This window comes from Hibiscus syriacus, unplaced genomic scaffold (genome assembly GCF_006381635.1).
Source record: "Hibiscus syriacus cultivar Baekdansim isolate YM2019G1 unplaced genomic scaffold, ASM638163v2 tig00110575_pilon, whole genome shotgun sequence".
Lineage (NCBI taxonomy): Eukaryota > Viridiplantae > Streptophyta > Magnoliopsida > Malvales > Malvaceae > Hibiscus > Hibiscus syriacus.
The window spans coordinates 80,024-101,797 of record NW_024062786.1 but is presented as its reverse complement, the minus strand read 5'-3'; the positions used below and the strand labels follow the sequence as shown (position 1 = coordinate 101,797).

The 21,774-nt window shown below is 37.5% G+C and overlaps 1 protein-coding gene and 1 pseudogene across 3 annotated transcripts; both read left to right on the top strand.

Annotated features, from left to right (window-relative positions):
* Window positions 1-14,921: 14,921 nt before the first annotated feature.
* Window positions 14,922-15,443, top strand: LOC120133030 (annotated as a pseudogene).
* A 1,480-nt stretch (window positions 15,444-16,923) lies between these two features.
* LOC120133047 (heterogeneous nuclear ribonucleoprotein Q-like) lies at window positions 16,924-20,973 on the top strand. 3 transcript variants are annotated; one of them, XM_039149706.1, is made up of 9 exons: window positions 16,924-17,074; window positions 17,753-18,186; window positions 18,286-18,402; window positions 18,523-18,663; window positions 18,750-18,926; window positions 19,153-19,354; window positions 20,218-20,399; window positions 20,485-20,570; window positions 20,668-20,806. In XM_039149706.1, exons 2-9 carry the CDS (start codon window positions 17,788-17,790, stop codon window positions 20,804-20,806), a joined length of 1,443 nt encoding a protein of 480 aa, XP_039005637.1. In that variant the 5' UTR covers window positions 16,924-17,074; window positions 17,753-17,787. The 3 variants fall into 3 exon arrangements, with proteins under 3 accessions (XP_039005637.1, XP_039005636.1, XP_039005638.1); XM_039149705.1 differs by having other exon boundaries at window positions 16,925-17,074; window positions 17,773-18,186; XM_039149707.1 differs by lacking the exon at window positions 16,924-17,074 and having other exon boundaries at window positions 17,788-18,186; window positions 20,668-20,973.
* Window positions 20,974-21,774: the final 801 nt, after the last annotated feature.

The following is a 21,774-nucleotide window of genomic DNA, read 5'->3' as shown; positions in this document are numbered from 1 at the left end:
ACCATCAAAAAGAGGTAGAGATGCTGGTTCTCGACCTCAAGCAAAATCGGAGTCAGTGGTATCCTCAGCTAGAGGACCAAATCCGATGAGAGGCAAACAAACTCAATCAGCAGGATCGGGAGCTGGGAGAACTAATCAGAGTCAAGCCAGACAATGTCCGCATTATGGAAAGAATCATTTAGGGGTATGCTGGATGATTTCTAGAGTCTGCTTTAGATGTGGAGATGCCGGACACTTCGTTCGAGACTGTCCAATGTCAACTAGTGAACCTGTACAGCCTGAGAGGAATGTTTCGGTAACCCAGAGGGGAAGAGGTAGAGGCAGAGGAAGAAGTCAGTCAGAGTCCTCTGCTCAACAAGAGATACACTCCACTGCTCGGGTGTACAACCTCAAGACCAATGATGATGGTGATGACCCAGATATTATAACAGGTACCTTTCTATTGTTTGACAAAGGTGTTATTGTATTGATTGATCCCGGGTCTACATATTCATACATTACTAGTAAGTTAGTGAAAGAATTGAACATTCCGTTAGAAATTACTAGCAAGGAGGTGATAGTGACGAATCCATTAGGGCACAGTGCCCGAGTAAATATGGTGAGCCGAGGGTGTCCCATACGGATTCAGGGAATTGAATTCCCTGCTAATCTGATGGAATTACCTTTTGATGAATTCGAAGTAATATTGGGTATGGATTGGTTATATCGTTATTACGCTGATGTCGATTATAGATTGAAAAGAGTGATGTTGAGAAGTTCCGAAGGAGTAGAAATTATTGTATTTAGTGAAAGATGGAATCCGTTAGCAAATGTGATTTCAGTGATGACTGCAAAGAAGTTACTGCTACAGGGATGTCAAGGGTTTATTGCTAATGTACTGGATGTTAGAACCAAGGAGAAAGGGATTGAAGGGATACCTATAGTCAGAGAGTTTCTCGATGTATTTCCTGCAGAGTTGCCAGGTTTACCTCCTGACCGAGAGGTAGAATTTCATATTGAGATAATACCGGGAACAGCGTCCATTGCAATGGAACCATACAGAATGGCTCCAAAAGAATTGCAAGAATTAAAGATTCAATTAAAGGAGCTATTGGACAAAGGGTTTATTAGACCAAGTATATCACCTTGGGGAGCTCCAGTTTTATTTGTTAAGAAGAAAGATGGATCCATGCGTCTTTGTATCGATTACAGACAACTCAATAAAGTAACCATCAAGAACAAGTATCCACTTCCCCGAATCGATGATTTATTTGATCAATTAAAGGAGGCTTCAGTGTTCTCAAAAATTGATTTACGTTCGGGTTATCATCAATTAAAGATTCAAGAAAAAGACATTTCAAAAACGGCGTTTAGAACAAGATATGGTCACTATGAATTTATCGTGATACCGTTTGGAGTTACGAATGCACCAGCTGCTTTTATGGATTTAATGAACAGAATTTTCCAACCGTATTTGGATCAGTTTGTTGTGGTGTTCATTGATGATATTTTAATATATTCAAAGTCAGAGGAAGAGCATAGTTCGCATTTGAGGATTGTCTTACAGATATTACGAGATAAAAAGCTTTATGCTAAATTTTCTAAATGTGAATTCTGGTTGAATGAAGTGGCATTCCTTGGACATGTAATTTCGGCAGAAGGAGTTCGAGTGGATCCCCAAAAGATTAAAGCTATTCTGGAGTGGGAAGTTCCAAAGAATATATCAGAAGTTAGAAGTTTTCTGGGGTTAGCTGGTTATTATCGAAGGTTTGTTAAAAACTTTTCGATTATAGCATTACCCCTGACTAAACTGTTGAAAAAGGAAATAAAATTTGTTTGGACTCGAGAATGTCAAGAGAGTTTTGAAAAGTTAAAGAAGATTCTTACAGAAGCTCCAGTGTTAGTTCAATCTGAGTCTGGCAAGGATTTTGTAGTGTATAGTGATACGTCTCATAATGGCTTGGGATGCGTGTTAATGCAAGAAGGCAAGGTGGTGGCCTACGCTTCGAGGCAATTAAAACCTCATGAGAAGAATTATCCGACACACGATTTGGAGATGGCTGCAGTAGTGTTCGCTCTCAAAATATGGCGTCACTACTTGTATGGTGAAAAGTGCTACTTGTATACGGATCACAAGAGTTTAAAGTACTTGATGACTCAGAAAGAGTTGAATCTAAGACAAAGAAGGTGGGTGGAATTTCTCAAAGATTATGATGTGGTGATTGATTTCCATCCTGGAAAGGCAAATGTGGTAGCTGATGCCTTGAGTCGAAAGACGTTTGCAGCTTTGCGAGCTCTTGATGCTAGATTATCGTTAAGAGGAGATGGTGCAATTTGTGCAGAACTGACTGTCAAGCCAGTATGGCTAAATCGAATTAAAGAATTGCAAGTTAAAGATGAAAAGTGTTTAAAGAGGATACAACAGATAAAGAATGAAGAGGGTACGGATTATGAGATTAAGTCTGACGAGAACTTGTATTATCGAGAAAGATTAGTAATTCCAGATGATGATGAATTAAAGAATGATTTGTTGACGGAAGCTCATTGTAGCCCATTGACAATGCATCCAGGAGGGAACAAAATGTATATGGATCTCAAGAGTCGATATTGGTGGCCGAGAATGAAGAAAGACATTACGGAATTTGTATCAAAGTGTTTGACTTGTCAACAAGTCAAAGCTGAGCATCAAGTTCCGTCAGGATTGTTACAACCAATTTCAATTCCTCAATGGAAATGGGAAAAAATAACGATGGATTTTGTGACGGGTTTGCCTTTAACTCCGAACAAAAAGGATTCAATCTGGGTAATCGTGGATAGATTGACTAAGTCAGCCCATTTTATTCCAGTACGAACTGATTTCTCCATGGATAGGTATGCTGAATTGTATATAAGAGAGATTATACGTTTGCATGGTATACCTATTTCCATAGTTTCTGATCGGGATCCTAGATTCACATCACGGTTTTGGAAGTCATTACATGGAGCATTGGGAACTCGGTTAAACTTCAGTACATCGTTTTATCCTCAAACTGATGGTCAATCCGAGCGAACTATCCAAATTCTGGAGGATATGCTTAGAGCGAGTGTCATTGAATTCAAAGGATCATGGGAAAAATATTTACCACTTGCTGAATTTGCATACAACAATAGTTATCAGTCAAGCATCAAAATGGCTCCCTATGAAGCTCTTTACAGAAGAAAATGTCGTACGCCCTTGAACTGGTATGAACTTAAGGATCGAGAAGTTATTGGTCCTGAGTTGATTCAGAATACGGAAGAGAAAGTTCAAGTAATTCAGAATAATCTAAAAGCTGCAGCTGATAGACAGAAATCGTATGCCGATTTAAAAATGAAAGAAATTGAATTTCAAGTCGGAGATAAAGTGTTCTTGAAAGTGTCTCCGTGGAAGAAAATATTGAGGTTTGGACGTAAAGGAAAATTGAGTCCTCGGTTCATTGGACCTTATGAGATTACTAGGAGGGTAGGATCAGTAGCATATCAGCTAGTTTTGCCACCTGAAATGGAAAAGATACACAATGTTTTTCATGTCTCAATGCTTAGGAAATATAGATCTGATCCATCTCATGTTGTTACTATTGAAGAAATTGAGATTCGACCAGATTTAACTTGTGAGGAAGAATCTGTTCAAATATTAGCTCATGAAGTCAAGCAATTAAGGAACAAGACTATTCCATTGGTTAAAGTCTTGTGGAGAAATCACAAAATAGAGGAAGCAACATGGGAACGTGAAGAGGACATGAGGATTAAGTATCCCTACCTCTTTACATAATGAAAATTCGAGGACGAATTTTCTTAAGGGGGAGAGAATTGTAACATCCTCAATACCGGGTTAGTGACTAAATTGAAAAGTTTCAAATTTTGGTGATTAAAATAGAATGAATGAATAGTATAAAGATATATATATGTAAATGATTGTGTAGGATTGAATTGAAAGGAAGTAGGAATGGAAGGGCAAAAGAGTCATTGCAAGGATCAATTAATTAAACAAGGGGGATAAGGATATATATATACAAGTGGGTTGAAAAGGAGAGAACTAAAGGCTTCCAGACTTATCTTCTTCTTCTTTCTTCCTTGTACGCGTGAACCAAAGCAAAGGTAAGATTTCTGATTATTGAGTTTCTTGTTAAATTTAATATTGGGTTTTGATTATTAGATGATAACTAAGCTTAAGGAAAGCTTAAGTTATCTTAACATCAAAGGATGATTGAGTTAGAAGAGATTTAAGATTTGAAGTCCTTAAATGAAATCTTGGGATAGAGTTCATAACTAGAATTGAAAGTTATATTTGACTTGTCATCAATCTAGTTAAGATATACGAAGTGTTAAAAACGGAATTCAAACATGTTGAATTATTAATGTAATTCTTGAATTACATATGAATGATAGGATTTGAAGGTTTAAGATAAAATAAATGAGTATAAATAGGTTTAAGGATGTGTACTAGAGTTAAGAATGAAAAAGGGGATTAAACATGAAGGATTTAATCCAAATGAATGAACTTTCGGGTTCAAAAAGAGGATTCTGGGCAGAGTGCACCGATGCACATTCATGGTGCATCGATGCATCAAGGTTAAAACCCAGAAATTATATGAATGTGCATCGATGCATTGGTAGTGCATCGATGCACTATTTTAATATAAAGACATCGAATGCAATTCGTGCATCGATGCATAAGTAGTGCATCGATGCATCCCATTAATAGTGAAACATCGAATGCAATCGGTGCATCGATGCATAAGGAGTGCATCGATGCATCCCAACAATAATACTACATCGAATACCTTTGATGCACCGATGCATCAGTAGTGCATCGATGCATACTGTCATTAAAAGATGAAATTGACTTTTCTCTTAGTCTAAAGAGTGAACAATTAGAGTATATTAGTTATAATACTGATATACATCCATGTGTGATTATGTAGATACTAAAAGTAAGCTTATTCCGGAACGATCAAAGGATTAGAATCGAAACAAAGCAAAGCTAAGGTAAGTGCATACTATATGTATATTATAATGGAATAAGACTTGTGATAAGTATAATCCCTATGTTGATTTTTATAATACAGTAGTTGTGAACATGCATACATGATAATTATTGTGATACATGCATAAGATATATATATATGTTCATGTGATATGCTATGTGATATGATATGTGATATGACCTGTGATATGAGAATATGATATGAAGTGACATGAGCTACATGATTACAAGAGAAATGACATGAGCTACATGATCACAAGAGAAATGACATGAGTACATGAACATATGAAATATAAGAACAATGCCCATAGTATACGATATGAGAATTATAGGTGTAATTGGCATGCCAAGAGTCGAGGGTATAATAGTCCTTCGGGATGTAGTCCTTCGGGATATAGTCCTTCGGGATGTAGTCCTTCGGGATGTAGTCCTTCGGGACGTAGTCCTTCGGGATGTAGTTCTTCGGGACGTAGTCCTTCGGGATGTAGGAGTCCTACGGGACGAATACTGAACTAAGGTTCGGTGCCCCATGAGGGAATATATATGAGCTGTGGTGATAGCATTAGTGCACAACCCCAATGCACTCATATACCTCTAATCTCAATAAGATACATGGGCTATGCAATTAAAATACCGATTTACAGTGAAAGTGATACAAGAAGGTAAGTTTCGTATGTGCATTATATGGTTATATATGTTATCATGTGATAAATAAATGCACATTGAAATGTCATGATCCAATGGTAAGTATGAACATTCATAAGTTTATCGTTGCATATTCATTTATTGCCTCACTAAGTCTATGACTTAGCGTGTAAGTGATTTACACGTAGGTACCAAGAATCAGGAAGAGTGGAAATAGAAGTAGCACAGGCAGCAATACTACTAAGAGATCAGATCAGAAGTAAATTGACAAAGTATGTACTTGATTATGTATAGAGTGTTGGTATGTAATAAGTGTTAATTACGAATACTCTGATCGATTTTGTATTTTATGGTCTTATGTAAATTAATGTATTTCGTTTTAATGAAAGTTTTAAAAATTCCCGGGATTTTCTGTAAGAGTCAAAGATTTGAAAAGTCAATGTGACACGTCAGACTCGTATCCGGGTCGGGTACGGGTTGGGGGTGTTACAGGTATAGTTGGCATGCCAAGAGTCGAGGGTCTACGCGGTCCTTCGAGACATATGTATATTCTTTGGAACATGTGTGAAGTCTTGAAAGACACATACTTGATCCCTAGTATATGTATATGATTCTTAAGGAATAATATGTGGTCCTTATGGACATTATTATATGGCACTACGGTGCAATTCTACGCGGTCCTTCGGGACATATGTATATTCTTTGGAACATGTGTGAAGTCTTGAAAGACACATACTTGATCCCTAGTATATGTATATGATTCTTAAGGAATAATATGTGGTCCTTATGGACATTATTATATGGCACTACGGTGCAATTCTACGCGGCACTTCGGTGCAATTATACGAGCTGTGGTGACAACATTAGTGCACAACCTCTATAGACTCACATATCGATAGTTCTCACATATGCACATGGGCTAATCCAGAGATATGAACAAATATATGTTAGTGGTATGATAAATGTTATAGAAATGATATGATGTTGGGTGTGTATAGTGTTTGATTGAAAAGGTTAACCATAAAAGTATGTGATTACATGATGAAATGTTAATGATGAATTATGTGTATGTATGTATTTACTGTAATTAATCTGATATGATTTTATATGATACGAAGAATGCATGGAATTGGTATAACATGATAGAACAGAACATGCATGTATTGATATATGTTATAAAGTGCATTATAAGTTGTTATGCCTCACTAAGTCTTCGACTTAGCGTGTGATTGTTTCACACGTAGGTTTCAAGAAGAGTAAAGAGTAATGCGGAGCAAGACAGGTCAGTTCTCCTTACCAAATGTCAGATCAGAAAATATATGTACTGGTTATAGAGTGTAGTTGGCATGTAGTCTAAAGATATAAATTGTATGAACTCTGATATATTTTGTAAACATTTTGAATAAGTTAAATGTATCAAAGTTTTTAAATTACTCACTATTTTATACGAATAAATGTTTGAAAAGTCAATGTGACACTTCGGACTCGTATCCGGGTCGGATACGGGTTGGGGGTGTTACAATGTGCATAGCCTTGGCATTAAGTTAAGCTTTCTTCCGCTCTTTATCACTCCTCTTCTTCTCCTTCTTCTTTGAAGAAGAGTAGCCGTTCTCGATTATCTCCCATGCATCAAGATCATTGGATTGGATGAATACCTTCATTAATTTCTTCCAATGATAAAAGTTGACTCCATTGAAGTATGGAGTTTTTTCGGTTGATAGGGAATCTTCCATGTGGAACGAGCCGGAGGTGGAAGCCATCTTCTCGGTTGTATCGGGAATTAGTAGAGCTTCTTCGAGGATCGTCTCAAGGTGGTTAAACCTTATTAACGAGTTAGGCTTTGATACCAATTGTTGGGATTTTTGGAAGCTCGAATCGACAACCGGAATGATTTGCAAATTGGGGTCAGAACGGTTTTGTATTAGGGAGTAAGGAGATTGAAAGATAGAGAATTGCACAACGATTTATAGTGGTTCAACTTTCTCAACCAAAGTCTACGTCTACTACCTTAGCTCCTCACCAAGGATTTTCTAACAAATTCACTAATTTGTTCTTTCTTTTGAGGACAAAGAGTAACCTTACAAACTCCCTAGTTTTTCTGGGCTAAACTAGAACATTTCCCTAGCTTTTACACGAGATAAGCTAGAACATTTCCCCTTTACAAAAAGATAAAAGAAGTAAACAAATAAAGCTCTCAAAGGTAGGCGTTTACAAGATTGAGCTCACAAGAACAAAATATTTACAAGAGAAAGATGAAATAAGAATGAAAAACTATTCTCTTGTGTTTGATTGCTTGGATAGTTGTTCTCACTTTTCTTCAACTGTCCTTAGCTTGTATTTATAGCTTGAAATGTGTTTGATGTCGTATATAACCGTTGGGGATGTTTTCGAGCCGTTTGGGGATTTTTTTTTTACTAAAAAAGGCTTCCCATAACATGGTGCATCGGTGCACTATTATGGTGCATCGATACCCCTTCATTAAATTCAAATAAACTAGCCGTTGCAGCCTTCGTGCATAGATGCACAACAGGATGCATCGATGCACTAAGTGCATTCGAAATGGAGTGCATGGATGCACTAGTGGCATGTGCATGGATGCACTGCAGAGGTGCATGGATGCACTAGTGGCATGTGCATGGATGCACTGCAGAGGTGCATGGATGCACTGCAGAGGTGCATGGATGCACTGTAAGGGTGTATAGATGCACTGCAGGGGTGCATAGATGCACTTTGACACCCTTTAGCATTTTTGCTCAAATTCGAATTTAATGGACTTTGAATTATTTTTGAAACCTTTTTAAAACTTTGAATAAATTCAATTCAAGTCCAAAAACATTTTGCCTTAAATTTGTTATATCGAAACATAATTCAACACTATTACATTTCAACAATTGCTGCCCATTTTTCAGCAAAATTAGGCAGCCCACAATAGACCAAATTTAGCCGCCGGCTGCTACTAATTTTCAACAATGCTGGCTCTTGAATATTCAACAATCTCCTACTTGAAGACTGATTTTAATATGTCTTCACACCTCGATCGATGCAACAACATTTCTGGTCTTGTTATTCTAGTATGCCAATTGAAGTTGAACACAACTTTAGTTTGTCCGTAGTCACCGTCTTTGTCAACATGTCTGCTGGATTTTGAGCTCCACTAATCTTTTCAAGTTTCAAAATCTCATATTCCAGAAGAGACCGGATAAAATGATATCGCAATTGTATGTGCTTCGTCCTGGAATAAAAAGACAGATTCTTCGCTAGATGGATAACACTTTGACTGTCGTATTACAAGACATTGTTTTCTTGTTTCTTGCCTAACTCTTCCAAGAAACTTTGGAGCCAAACCATCTCCTTGCTGGCTTCCGTAACAGCGAAATATTCTGCTTCAGTTGTGGAGAGAGTAACTATCTTCTGTAGTTGAGAAACTCAACTCACTGCGGTTCGTCCTAGAGTATAGATATACCCTGTAGTGCTTCTTCTGATGTCAACATTTTCGACTAAGTCAACATCTACATAGCCTATCAGTATCGTATCTCCACCTTTGAAACAAAGTGTTTTGTTTGTAGTACCCCGCAGATATCTAAGGATCCATTTGACAGCTTCCCAGTGTACCTTGCTTGGATTATTCATGTACCAGCTAACAACTCTCACTGCATGAGCAATATCTGGTCTGGTACAAACCATGGCATACATCAGACTTCCAATTGCTGAAGCATATGGCACCTTCACCATGTGTGCATGTTCTTCCTCTGTCTTTGGTGATTGTTCTTTGAAGAGTCTAAAATGAACACCTAAAGGTGTACTTACTGGTTTAGCATCTTGCATGTTGAACCTAGAGAGTACTTTGTTAATGTACTCAGCTTGTGATAACATCAAAGTCCCCGACTTTGTGTCTCTCTTGATCCTCATCCCAAGAATCTGCTTTGCAGCGCCCAGATCTTTCATTGCAAACTGCTTCGATAATTTTTGCTTCAAGTTTATAATCTCTTGCATGTTTGAACCTGCAACAAGCATTTCATCAACATACAACAATAAAATAATGAAGTTGTTGTCGAACTTCTTGATATAAAAACAATGATCTGCTTGACATCTGGTAAAACCATTGCTACCCATGAAGCTATCAAACTTCTTATACCACTGTCTAGGAGCTTGTTTTAAACCATACAAGCTCTTCTTCAACCTGCATACCAGGTTTTTCTTGTCTACCTCTATGAAGCCTTCTGGCTGCTTCATATAGATTTCTTCCTCTAAATCACCATGAAGAAAAGCTGTCTTTACATCTAACTGCTAAAGATGTAGATTTTCTGCAGCTACAATTTTCAACACCAGTCTAATTGTAGACAATTTCACGACTGGAGAGAAAATTTCATTGTAGCCAATACCTTCTTTTTGATGAAAACCTTTGACAACCAATCTTGCTTTGTAGCGTTTGCTCCCATCGTGCTCTTCTTTGATCATGTAAATACACTTGTTATGGAGCGTTTTCTTGCCTGGTGGTAATTCAGCTAATTCTCACGTCTGATTTGACATAAGCGAGTTCATCTCATCTTTCATGGAAGACTCCCACTTGACTGAATCCTCCACATGCATTGCTTTATCATAACACTCTGGTTCACCATTATCAGTTAGCAACAAGTAGTGCAAAGAAGTCGAATAACACTGGAAATTCTGAAGGAGCGTCCCTGCTCTGGTGTGCCTGGTTCTTCTTGAACTGCTTCAAGATTAATCTGAACATCATTTATAGAAATCTCCTCGAACTCAGTAAATTCCTTTGTTTCAGCTTCGGTAATAGAGCTGCTTGATTCTATGGTTGATCTGTCTTTGTACATCACTTTCTCATTGAAAATGACATCTCTACTTCTAATAATCTTCTGATTTTCGTAGTCCCAAAACCGGTTACCAAAATCATCACCACCATAACCAACAAAAACACATTTGTTGGACTTGGCGTCAAGTTTACTTCTTTCAACAGAATTTATGTGTGCATAATAAATACAACCAAACACTCTTAAGTGTGAAATGTTTATTTCTTTTCTGCTCTAAACTTCCTCTGGTATTCCACCATCCAAAGGAACTGAGGGCCCACGGTTGATCAGGTAAGTTGCAGTGTTGATAATTTTAGTCCATAGAAATTTGGGCAATCCGACATGTATCCTCATACTTCTGGCATGTTCATTCAGAGTTTTGTTCATGCGCTCTGCTACGCCATTCTGCTGCGGTGTCATGGGAACTGTTGTCTCCATCTTGATCTCATTGTTTGCGTAGAAATCTCTGAATCTAGTGTTTATGTACTCTCCTCCATTGTCAGACCTCAACCGCTTGACTTTCAAACCAATCTCCTTTTCGACCATGGCCTTCCATTTTCTGAAGGTATCAAAGACTTCTGATTTATTCTTCAGAAAATAAACCCACACCTTCCTCATAGAATCATCGATGAAGGTGACATAATATAATGAGCCTGCAAGAGATGGAACTGGAGATGGTCCCCATACATTAGTATGAACCAACTATAACTTTTCTGCCTTGGGTGTCTTGTCAATCTTTGCAAAACTTACTTTCTTTTGTTTGCCAAAGATGCAATCCTTGCATAGTCCGACATTTACATTCTTTAGATCGGACAGCTTCCCTTTTGACAAAAGTGTCTTCATCCCTTTCTCACTCATATGGCCAAGCCTTTGGTGCCGTAGGTTTGATTTTCCATCAACATCTGCTACTGCAATGATATTCTCTAAATTTGAGGTTATATAGAGAGTACCAGTATTCTTACCACGAGCAATGATGAGTGCTCCTTTGGTAATCTTCCATTCACAGCCTGAAAAGGTTGTACTATATTCTTCTCCATCAAGCTGTCCAACAGAAATTAGATTTCTTTTCAGGCTAGGGATATGTCTCACTCCTTTCAGCGTCCAGGTGGTCTGGTTTGGCAACTTTAGTCGGATGTCTCATTTTCCGACGATCTTCAAGGTTTCATCATCAGCTAGACGAACCTTCCCAAAATCATCACTGACATAGTTCTCCATGATTTCTTGGCATGGGGTGGAGTGAAAAGATGTCCCTGAATCCAAGATCCATGATTCAATCAGAATTTTGACGCTTAGAATCATGGCATCACTTGTCTCCTTTGTCATGTTGGCAGATTCCTGTGCGTCAGTGTCTTTCTTTAGTGCTCGACAATCTCTTTTAAAGTGACCCTTCTTGCCACAATTATAACATGTAAAATCTTTATTTTCTGTTCTTGATTTGCCCATTCTGGATTTCGATCTGCCACGATTTAAATTTCTTTATGAAGTTCTCCCTCTGGACTCCGTGTGCAAGACTAAGGAGGTTGATGCTTCACCCGATTCTCTCCGTCGAATTTCTTCGCTCAATACCAGATCCCGAACATCGTCGAATTTCAATTTGTTATTTCTCGATGAGCTACTGACTGTTGTAACAGTAGCATTCCAACTGTCTGGTAGAGATGATAAGAGAATTAAAGCTCGAACTTCACCATCGAATTCATTTTCCACGGAACTCAACTGGGTTGTGATTGTGTTGAGTTTATTTAGGTGTTGAGCCACTGATGCCCCTTCCGCCATCTGTAAATTGAATAATCGCCTCATCAAGTGAACATTGTTTGAGGCTGATGACTTCTCATACATATTGGAGAGAGCCGCCATAAGACCCGCCGTGGTCTTTTCCTTTGCTATGTTGAAAACAACATTGCAGGATAACGTCAGTCGGATAACTCCAAGGGCTTGTCTGTCGAGAAGAGCTCAGTCTTCATTCTTCATGCCCTCTGGTTATTTTCTTGAGAGAGGTTGATATAGATTTTTCTGATACAGAAAATCTTCAATTTGCATCTTCCAAAAGCCAAAGTCCGCACCATCGAACTTTTCAATTTTCACATTCCCTTCGTTTGCAGTCATCGCTCCCACTCGAATCTGGCTTCGTTTGGATCGTTTTTGACAATTCTTGCGAACCACCGTGTATTAGAACACCTCTGTCGATAAATTCGTATCGCCGATAAATTTTTTTACTATTCACGAAATTCACTATTCATGTAAATAGTAATGAATAGTAACCTCGCAAAAAATTGACAAAATTCACAACCAAAAGCTCTGATTACCAGTTTTTGGGAAATAAACTCGAGTACAAGTAATTTCCCTATAACCAGATTAGTGAGGATGCGAAATAAAAGCGAAAAAATAATACTCGAAATTGATAACGGAGTTCAGCCAATTATGCATACGTCTCCGGACTGCTGCAGATCTTTTACTAAAGAGAAAATTTACAGGTGTTTACAAAACACTTACTACTCACAAGAAAGCTCTCTAGTATTGGGAGAAAGAAATTATTTGAGATAAATTTCGAAGCTAAATGAGCTAGGGTATTTATAGTTGAAGCTTAAGGACTAATCTTTGAAAATACCCTACAGTGCAATGGCTAAAGTGTAATTAACCCTATTACATTTCAACAATTGCTACCCATTTTTCAGCAAAATTAGGCAGCCCACCATATACAAAATTTAGTCGTCGGCTGCTACTAATTTTCAACAATGCTGGCTCTTGAATATTCAACATTATATTGCTTAAACGCTGACATGTTTAGTGTTATCCTTTTTAGAATTGAATGTTTCTATAGGGCTTGACAATTATAGATATATCGAGCACAATAAGGATAATTGATCACTATATGTTGTTTGTTTTATTTTTGCATTGACATGAACACTCTTTTTCCTCTATGTACGTTAGAGAGGTTTTTTAACGAGGTTCATGTCTATGCTCCTTATAAGATTTAATATTCTTTAATCATATTACTACTTTTAAAAAATGATTAAAAATAAAAGTATTTATTCTAAAGATAACTCTCCATTATTTTAAAAAGAATGTTTAAATACTTTATCACCTTTAAAGATTTTAAAAGTAATTTTGAACTATGATAAAAATTAAACCCTAATTCAAAATTACTTTTAAAATCTTTAAAGATCGTAAAGTATTTGAATATTCATTTTAAAAAATAGACCATAATAAGAAACCCTAATATTCTCCCAGCTACATAAAACCATAGTGTGTCGATAGGACAAAACATATATGAGTATTCCGGCGATTGACCACCAAAAACGGCCCTGAGTATTCACATAGGACCCGTCAAGGAAAGACAGGGCTCACTGGTTCGATTAGACGTGCAGCGATGGGCTAGGAAGTGTCAGGGGAGACTGCAAATGGTGAAAACGTAGCTGCTGTAGCAATGGATACTGTTGGTCGGACGGTGGCTACCAAACAATCCTGCCCTAAAGCTCAACTGGCACAAGATAATGCGAACAATGAAGTGGGTAACTCTAGTCAGTGGTCAAACTAGTTTTTCCTATGTTGCTATTGTCGTTGAAGGAAACAACATAAATAATGGTAAAAGCAGTGTAGTAGGCTTCTCCGAGGATGAAATGGTTATTCTGGAAGAGGACATTATCATGGATAGATCCGGGCCTGTTCCATTAATTTGCTTCTCTGATCCGGTTCATGAACATATTGATAAAAATATGTGTAATATCATCATGATTCGCCTCCTTGGAAGGACAATTGGTTACAACACTATGGCCAAACGCATCTATGCGATTTGGAAGCTAGTTGGGAAAATCCAACTTGTGGATCTTGATAATAACTAATTTCTCGTCCGTTTCATTGATGAAAGGGACTTTACTAAAGTCCTTACTAAAGGACCTTGGATGATTTATGGGAGTTATTTGACGATGCAACCATGGAGTTGGTCATTTAAAATGTCTGAGAAACACCCATCGCATGTTATTGTGTGGATCCAACTTCCTGGTCTCCCATATAACTACTGTACCAAAGCGTTGTTTCGTCATATTGCCTCATTCATTGAAAGAGTGATTAAAATTGACTACAATACTGATGGGGGGAGAGAGGTAAATCTGCAAGACTTGCAGTACTTGTTGATCTAAATAAGCCACTCCTGTCGTGTATCCGTATTGATGGCTCCTTACAAAGGTTGGAATATGAGGGATTACAACAAGTTTGTTTCGAATGTGGTCTCTATGGCCATGCTAAAGAACAATGCAGTCTATCGAAAAATGTGACAAACGTAGCTGCAGGAGATGATAGTTCTCGCACGGACAACAATCCTACGGACAAAATGTAAGTTTCTGTGACCAACCTGTTTGGGCCATAGATGGTTATCGATACGAACACCATAAGGCTCAATATCATAATTAGCACCTAATTGTAGAAGAACTAATTTGAACCAATATCACCAACATGAAGCTCAATATCATAACCAAAGGCCTAGTTCGCCTATGCATAGAGCTCAACATGCTCCTATGACACCCTCTCCGTGGTAAACCCGTCCTGTTCAAGTTCTGTCAGCCAGCCATCGTTGCGTTAGAGGAGATAGGAGCTCGGTTTCATCTCAAACACCAAGCTTAAGGTCTAATTACCATTACACGGGCAGGGCTGATACTCATGCTTGTGGTAGTGGCAACAATGCTGCAATCTTGCCTAATTACATGGTAGCAACTGAGTCTGCAAAGGCTAGAATAAGGTCTGAAAGTGCACCAAGGCAAAGGTCATACACACCAGAGAGGGACCGAAACGGTTCGGCGAGGAAACGGCTATCGTTTCCGGTCCCGGAGCCTTATGGTGTTCGGAGGGGATATGGAGGTTATGGTCACAATTTGAGGAGTTCAAGTTTTAAGAGTGTAACCGGATCACATCTTGGATTGGAACAACAATCTAACTTTTCTTCTTGCTACACCGAGAGCCATGGCGGTGAAATCTCCCCGTCTTCAACTAGCGATCTTAGAAGGTGGTTGAGGTAATCCTTGTCCTAGTTTGCTTTCATCATTTTCATAGAGGTTGGGTGATCAAAGTGTGTTTCATTGTTAATTTTTGTTTCTCTTTTTTCTTTCACCATTTTTAGTTTGAAATTGAAGGTACAAGTGAGGTAAATGTGATGATCATCTTGAATAAAAATTGTACAGATAAAATCAGTTGGAAGTTACTGGTAAAATTCACTTCTTGTTCTTCACTTTTGTTCCCCTCCATCTCTCCTTATCTTTGTCTATTCCAAATAGACCCACAACATTAAATCCAGCTTTTATGTCTACATATTACCATTTCTCATCTCCAAAGCAGCTGCTAGTGCTGTTGATTGGCAAGATACCGTCTCTCCGCACCACGAAAAAGTCGCTTGACAGTCCTAATAATGAAGACGAGGGGGTTGAAACTTGAAAAAGAGCATGTGCTCGATCCGATTTATGCCATTGCACGTTGCCAGACTTTATCAATTCACAGATTCATAAAGATACTGGAATTTTATAATCTTTCTAGTCAAAATGAACCCACTCAATATCTATTAAATGATTCAATGTTTTTTCAATAGTTTAGGTCACTTATTCTTTTTTATTAAGTTAAGGTGATTATAAAATATTATCTATTCTAAATATTTTCAATCATTTGACAATATACTCGAACCAGTGAACTTTTGGGAACAACAACGATTTTTTAACCATTTATTTAGTTAATATTATTATTGTTATAACAACATAAACAACGATTTCTTTTAAGCATTTACTGAATCGATGTTATTATTGTTATAACAACATAAATTTGTAGGTTGAAACATATTTAAATGTCTAATTTTATATCAAAGTTACATAAAGTTTATAACTATGATTTATTAATGAGAGGGAACGGCATTTAATTTGTAAACAAGATACGATATTGCACTAGCTTGCCTTTAAAAACTACTAGTTCTTCGCCAGTTTAAGGGTTTTAGATTGATTTCTCCGCCCAATAAATTAAGACGTTCAGAGAATATGATTCTTTCAAACATAAGCTTTTAGATAAAACCTTTTTTATAGATGTTGGAATAAAATTCAAAGTATGATTAATACATCTATTCAAAGTATGATTAATAAATCTATTCAATATGATTAATAAATCTATCTAATCTGTTAATTTTACTATTAAAGTTATCAATAATTCTCTTATTGATCGTAATTTCATTGCACAAATGAGCAAAATACCCACGTGACAATTATATAAATGTTTCCAAAAGGGATTCGTCGAGTAAAAGCAGAAGCGCGCGCAGCGAAATCTTACCCTTCCCTAGTTACATGGTTAAAAGTGATTGGTGAATCACAGTTTATCACACGCTGCTCATTAGCCTCTGTCGGATGATAAAACTCACAAGGGCCAAGGCCAACCACCGTAGAGCCAAAAACTTTCGAACAAAATTTATAGTTTCATTCGCCATTTCCCCAGAAAAAGAAAACCCATCCATTCATTTTCTATTTCTATTGATATCTGATGCAATACCCAGAAAAGTTTCTTTGAGGCTGAATATCCTGCTTCTTGTTGGATTTTGGGAAATTCAATTTTGATTACCCGGATAAAAAGCCATCAAGTTTTTAGCTCTCAAAGTCAATATATTTTATCAATTGGTGAGGTAAGCCCAAATTTCAATCTCTTTTATTTTTTTTTTCTTTAGTAATAGTTTTTCTGCTATTGTCCTTTTGACTGGCCCTAATTCTTAATCTTTTTTCCTTCGTCTTGATTAGATTTCACAGTTCCATCTATTTTATCGTTGACGTTAATTTGCTAATAGTTTAGTGTCAAAATTTGTTGTGGTTTGCATGTCCGTACAAGGGAACATAAAAGGTCGCGATCTTTTCTTCAGTAGGGTTTTACATTTTTGGCATTGAATTTTAGCTTCTGGGTTTTAGGTATTATGTGAATTAGGGATTGGTTTCTTTGTTAACCCACTTTTACCCTTGTTTCAAATTCAGTTAATTTTAGTACAGATTGATTTCCCGTAGCTTCTTTACTAAAAAGTTTCTTCTCGCTGTTGGAATTTACTGGGGGAAATTTGATTCTTTTTACTCTTCAGTTTAATGTCAGTTACAGCTCTATTGGTTGCTGAAAAATGGAAGTAACAAATTTCATATTATCTCTTTCCTTGGCGCAGTTTTCCAGCTGTTTATTTGTTCATTCATTTTCTATTTTCCTTAATTTTTTGGGCCGGGATAATTTTGAATATTATGAATATTCATATACTGTTGCTATGCACTTGAACATGTTTTTTATAAACACTATAGATATGTATGTAATAAGGTTTCAATTACAGTTATCGAATAATCTGAACAGGGACAAGAAGCAGACATGGCGGAGAATGCAGAAGTTGATGAGCGTGTGGATCTTGATGACAATTACATGGAGGAAGAGGATGATGATGTTGAAGAACATGTAGAGGAGGACGGAGTGGAAAGTGGCGGCGATGAAAATGGGGAACAAAATGACGAAGAGGAGTATGAGGACTCAATATCTGAGGCGGATGGAAAAGATCAATCATTGGATGTAGAAAGAAGCCACATTGAAATGGAACATGGGGAAGATGAAGAAAACCCCATGGCTTCTATTAGTGAAGAAGAAAAGGAGAAGTGGGCTCAACTTCTTGCCTTGCCTCCTAATGGCTCTGAGATTTTCATTGGAGGGCTTCCGAAGGATACCTCAGAAGAATACTTGAGGGAACTTTGTGAACCGATAGGAGAAATTGTTGAGGTCACAATTCTGTGCTTGTGATTTTGAAGCTCCTTTTTTTAGGGGTGGGGTGGGGGGTTAATTTTGGGCTTTAACCGTTAACAATAATTTATTTTGCAGATACGGTTGATTAAAGATAAGGAATCTGGTGAAAGCAAGGGTTACACATTTGTGGCATTTAAAACAAAAGAGGCTGCTGAAAAGGCTGTTGAAGAGCTGCACAGTAAAGAGTTCAGGGTATTTTTTGTGTCCCTTGTATTTGCTTTAGTTTTCTTGCTGATGCAATCTTCCCCTCCATTGCTTCTTTTGACCATGTAGTTTGATGTTCCTTTTTAATATCAACAATAATCTCTTCAGGGTAAAACTATAAGGTGTTCTTTCTCTGAAACTAAGACCAGATTATTTATCGGTAATGTTCCCAAGGACTTGACTGAGGATGAGTTCAGAAAAGCCGTTGAGAGTGCTGGTCCTGGAGTTGAAAATATAGAATTAATAAAGGTGGAATTTTGATCTAGATGATGCTCTTGGATTATGGTCAGTGAATATTTGAAAATCCATTTACCATTTTAATTTGTGAATTGCAGGACCCCCAAAATTCAAGCCGTAATCGTGGTTTTGCTTTTGTCTTGTACTATAACAATGCATGCGCTGATTATTCAAGGCAGAAAATGGCAAGTGCAAATTTTAAGCTGGATGGCAATAACCCTACTGTCACCTGGGCTGACCCGAAGAGTACACCTGAAAATTCTGCTGCTTCTCAGGTAATTGTAAGTTTGAAGTTTATTTTGAAGTGGCACATGGAGGAACCACAATTGGGATTCTTATTTTGGCTCCCCCGCCCTCTTTGTTAGCTCTTGTTTAGATCATTAATTGGTAAATGCGAATAACTGGATGTATGTAACCTTCTGTTTTAAGCATTCCGTGAAGCGAAGATCTAATCTTTATATTATGGTTCTTGTACTATGCTACATGTTTTGAATTTACTAGGTGAAAGCACTCTATGTTAAAAACATACCCGATAACACTTCCACGGAGAAACTAAAGGAAGTATTTCAGCGCCATGGGGAAGTAACAAAAGTGGTTATGCCACCTGGCAAGGCCGGTAAGCGGGATTTTGGGTTTATACATTACGCTGAAAGGTCGAGTGCTTTGAAGGCTGTCAAAGATACAGAGAAGTATGAAATAGATGGTAATTTTTCTCTTGCATTACCCCATACACTTTTTGGAAAAATAATTTAGGTTTGATTGGTCTGGCTACTGCTTAAATCATGCAAGCTGCCTTCAAATTATTTAAGGAAAAAAGCGGTTCTCTCATGTAATCTACTTTTTAGTGCCTACATGCCATTTAATTCTGCATAATGGTGTTGGATACATTTCTTCAATTTTTAGTTTATTCTGTCTTTTATGAGACGCGTTGAAGTTCCTGTCTTCATTGCTTTGTCTGTGGAACATCATGTGGACATTTTCCTCTTTAACTTTTTGAAAATCATTTTGTGTTTGATGTAAGAGCTCCACTTTTATAAGCTCTGTAACATGCTGCACCAAATGCAAGCTAGTAAATATTGGTCGAAATAATTTTGGCCTTTGGAATTAGTATCGGATCTCTTAGTTTAAACTTAGGATTGAATAGTTGAATTTTGACATTTTTCGGTGGAAACAGAAGTTTAATGATAAGTATTTTTTTTGTAAAGAGATTGATTGTCTGAGGATGAAAAATATTACTTAAATATCACAATATTTTCTTATTGTTTTGTCCGGTCGTACTTACATCTTGATTCTTTTAGAAATTACTGTGTTGCAACTGCTGTTATAACAATTTTTTGTATGCAATATATTGAGGATTCAAATGAAGATGAGAAATTAATTCATTATTGATCTAATAGAGTCGGTGTCATTGTAAGCATATTGTCTTGTGAAATATATCTGGAAATGCAACCTTCCATTGATATCAGGATTTGCTTAGAGTTGGTTTATTTAAATAAACTTATTTCATCAGGATATGCTATAATCATTTCTTTTCCCCTAAAAATATTTAGACTGACTTGAATGTAGGCCAAGTCTTGGAGGTTGTCCTTGCCAAACCTCAGGCTGATAAGAAGACCGATGCAGCATACCCTTATGGTGCCGGGCTTCATACAAACCATGTTCAGCATCCTGGGTATGGTGGTTTTACTGGAGCTACTACATATGGCTCTGCAAGTGCTGGATTTGGTGCTGCTACTAGTTTTCCGCAGGTAATCGGGTTGATTTGTATTTTCTTTTTGCTTAGATATAGTTCTCATAATGGTAAAACTAATGCATAATCATACACATTAACAGCCAGTGATATATGGAAGAGGGCCGATGCCAACAAATATGGCTATGGTACCCATGGTTCTACCAGATGGCCGAATAGGATATGTCCTGTAAGTCAGTTGCCTCGTTTTGTTAAAATTATAATATTTTTACTCCGATAACAACACATTTTCAACAACTGGTTTTGCTGTTGTTGAATTTGGGCAGCCAACAGCCTGGAGTGCAGATGCCAGCCCCACGTCCTCGAAGAGGTGATCGGAGCAATGGTCCGGGTGGAGCAGCAGGGCGAGGTGGAAATAGTGGTGGTGCTGATGGAAACCGCAGTAGAAGGTACAGACCCTATTAGTTCGTGCACTGTAGCTTTTGCTCGGAAACAGTGGACGTTGTTGGTTAATGGTTGAGTTTAACGGGGACGCCTTAACAAAAACCCAAAATCAAGGAGCATAAAGCGATATAGTAGAAAGAGTGAAAACAATGGCGGAATCGGGAAACTGGAGCACCACATAAAACATTAAAAAGGTCGTCTTTAGTAAAGGTAGTTTGAATTAATATTGTTTAGTTGTACGTCGTGGACTGTTTTATTGTTAACTTATAAAAGGCTGGCTTTTGCTTTCAAGGGCTATACCTCTACAGGCGCCAGGCCATGTTTAAGGTCGATTTTCTTGTAGGTTTCTTTGTTTCATGGATATGGTCTGATTGGATTGGTTTTGGGTTAAATCTCAACTTGAAATTTTGGCGCGGTCTCCCTCTTCTTTTGTTACTTTTACCTGCATGTCTTCTCTTTTTTTGACCCTATTAAAAAACAACAAAATTCTGCTGGTAGAAGACAAGAGCATGGCGAGTAAAACATAGATGAAAACCAATTGTTTTAATGGCTGAATTGGATGGGTCTTGCCATTTATTGCACGATTAACATACCAAAAGCTGGACCCAAGGAGTTTTATTTTATAACTGATTGAACAATAACCAAATTCTCACTACCGACACAAGAAAATCATGCAATTTGGTGACTGGACTTTCAAGTTTCAGGAATCAACTTTAATAAAAGCACCGACCCAAAGAAAACCCAAACTTTAGTAACTGACTGAAGGTAAAATCAAACACGTAAATTACAAAACGATGAAACAATGAAAAGAAGATTGAATCAAACGGTGTCTTCCTCTTGGAGCTGTTGAAGACGCTTTTCCAGTTCATCCAACTTGGGGCTCCACTCACTCTTTATCTCAAAGGGTCTAACATCACTGTAATCAATGCTATCCTTTTCTCGTTGACTGTCTGGGGACGATGTTAAACCCTTCTTCTTCCTGTTGGCTT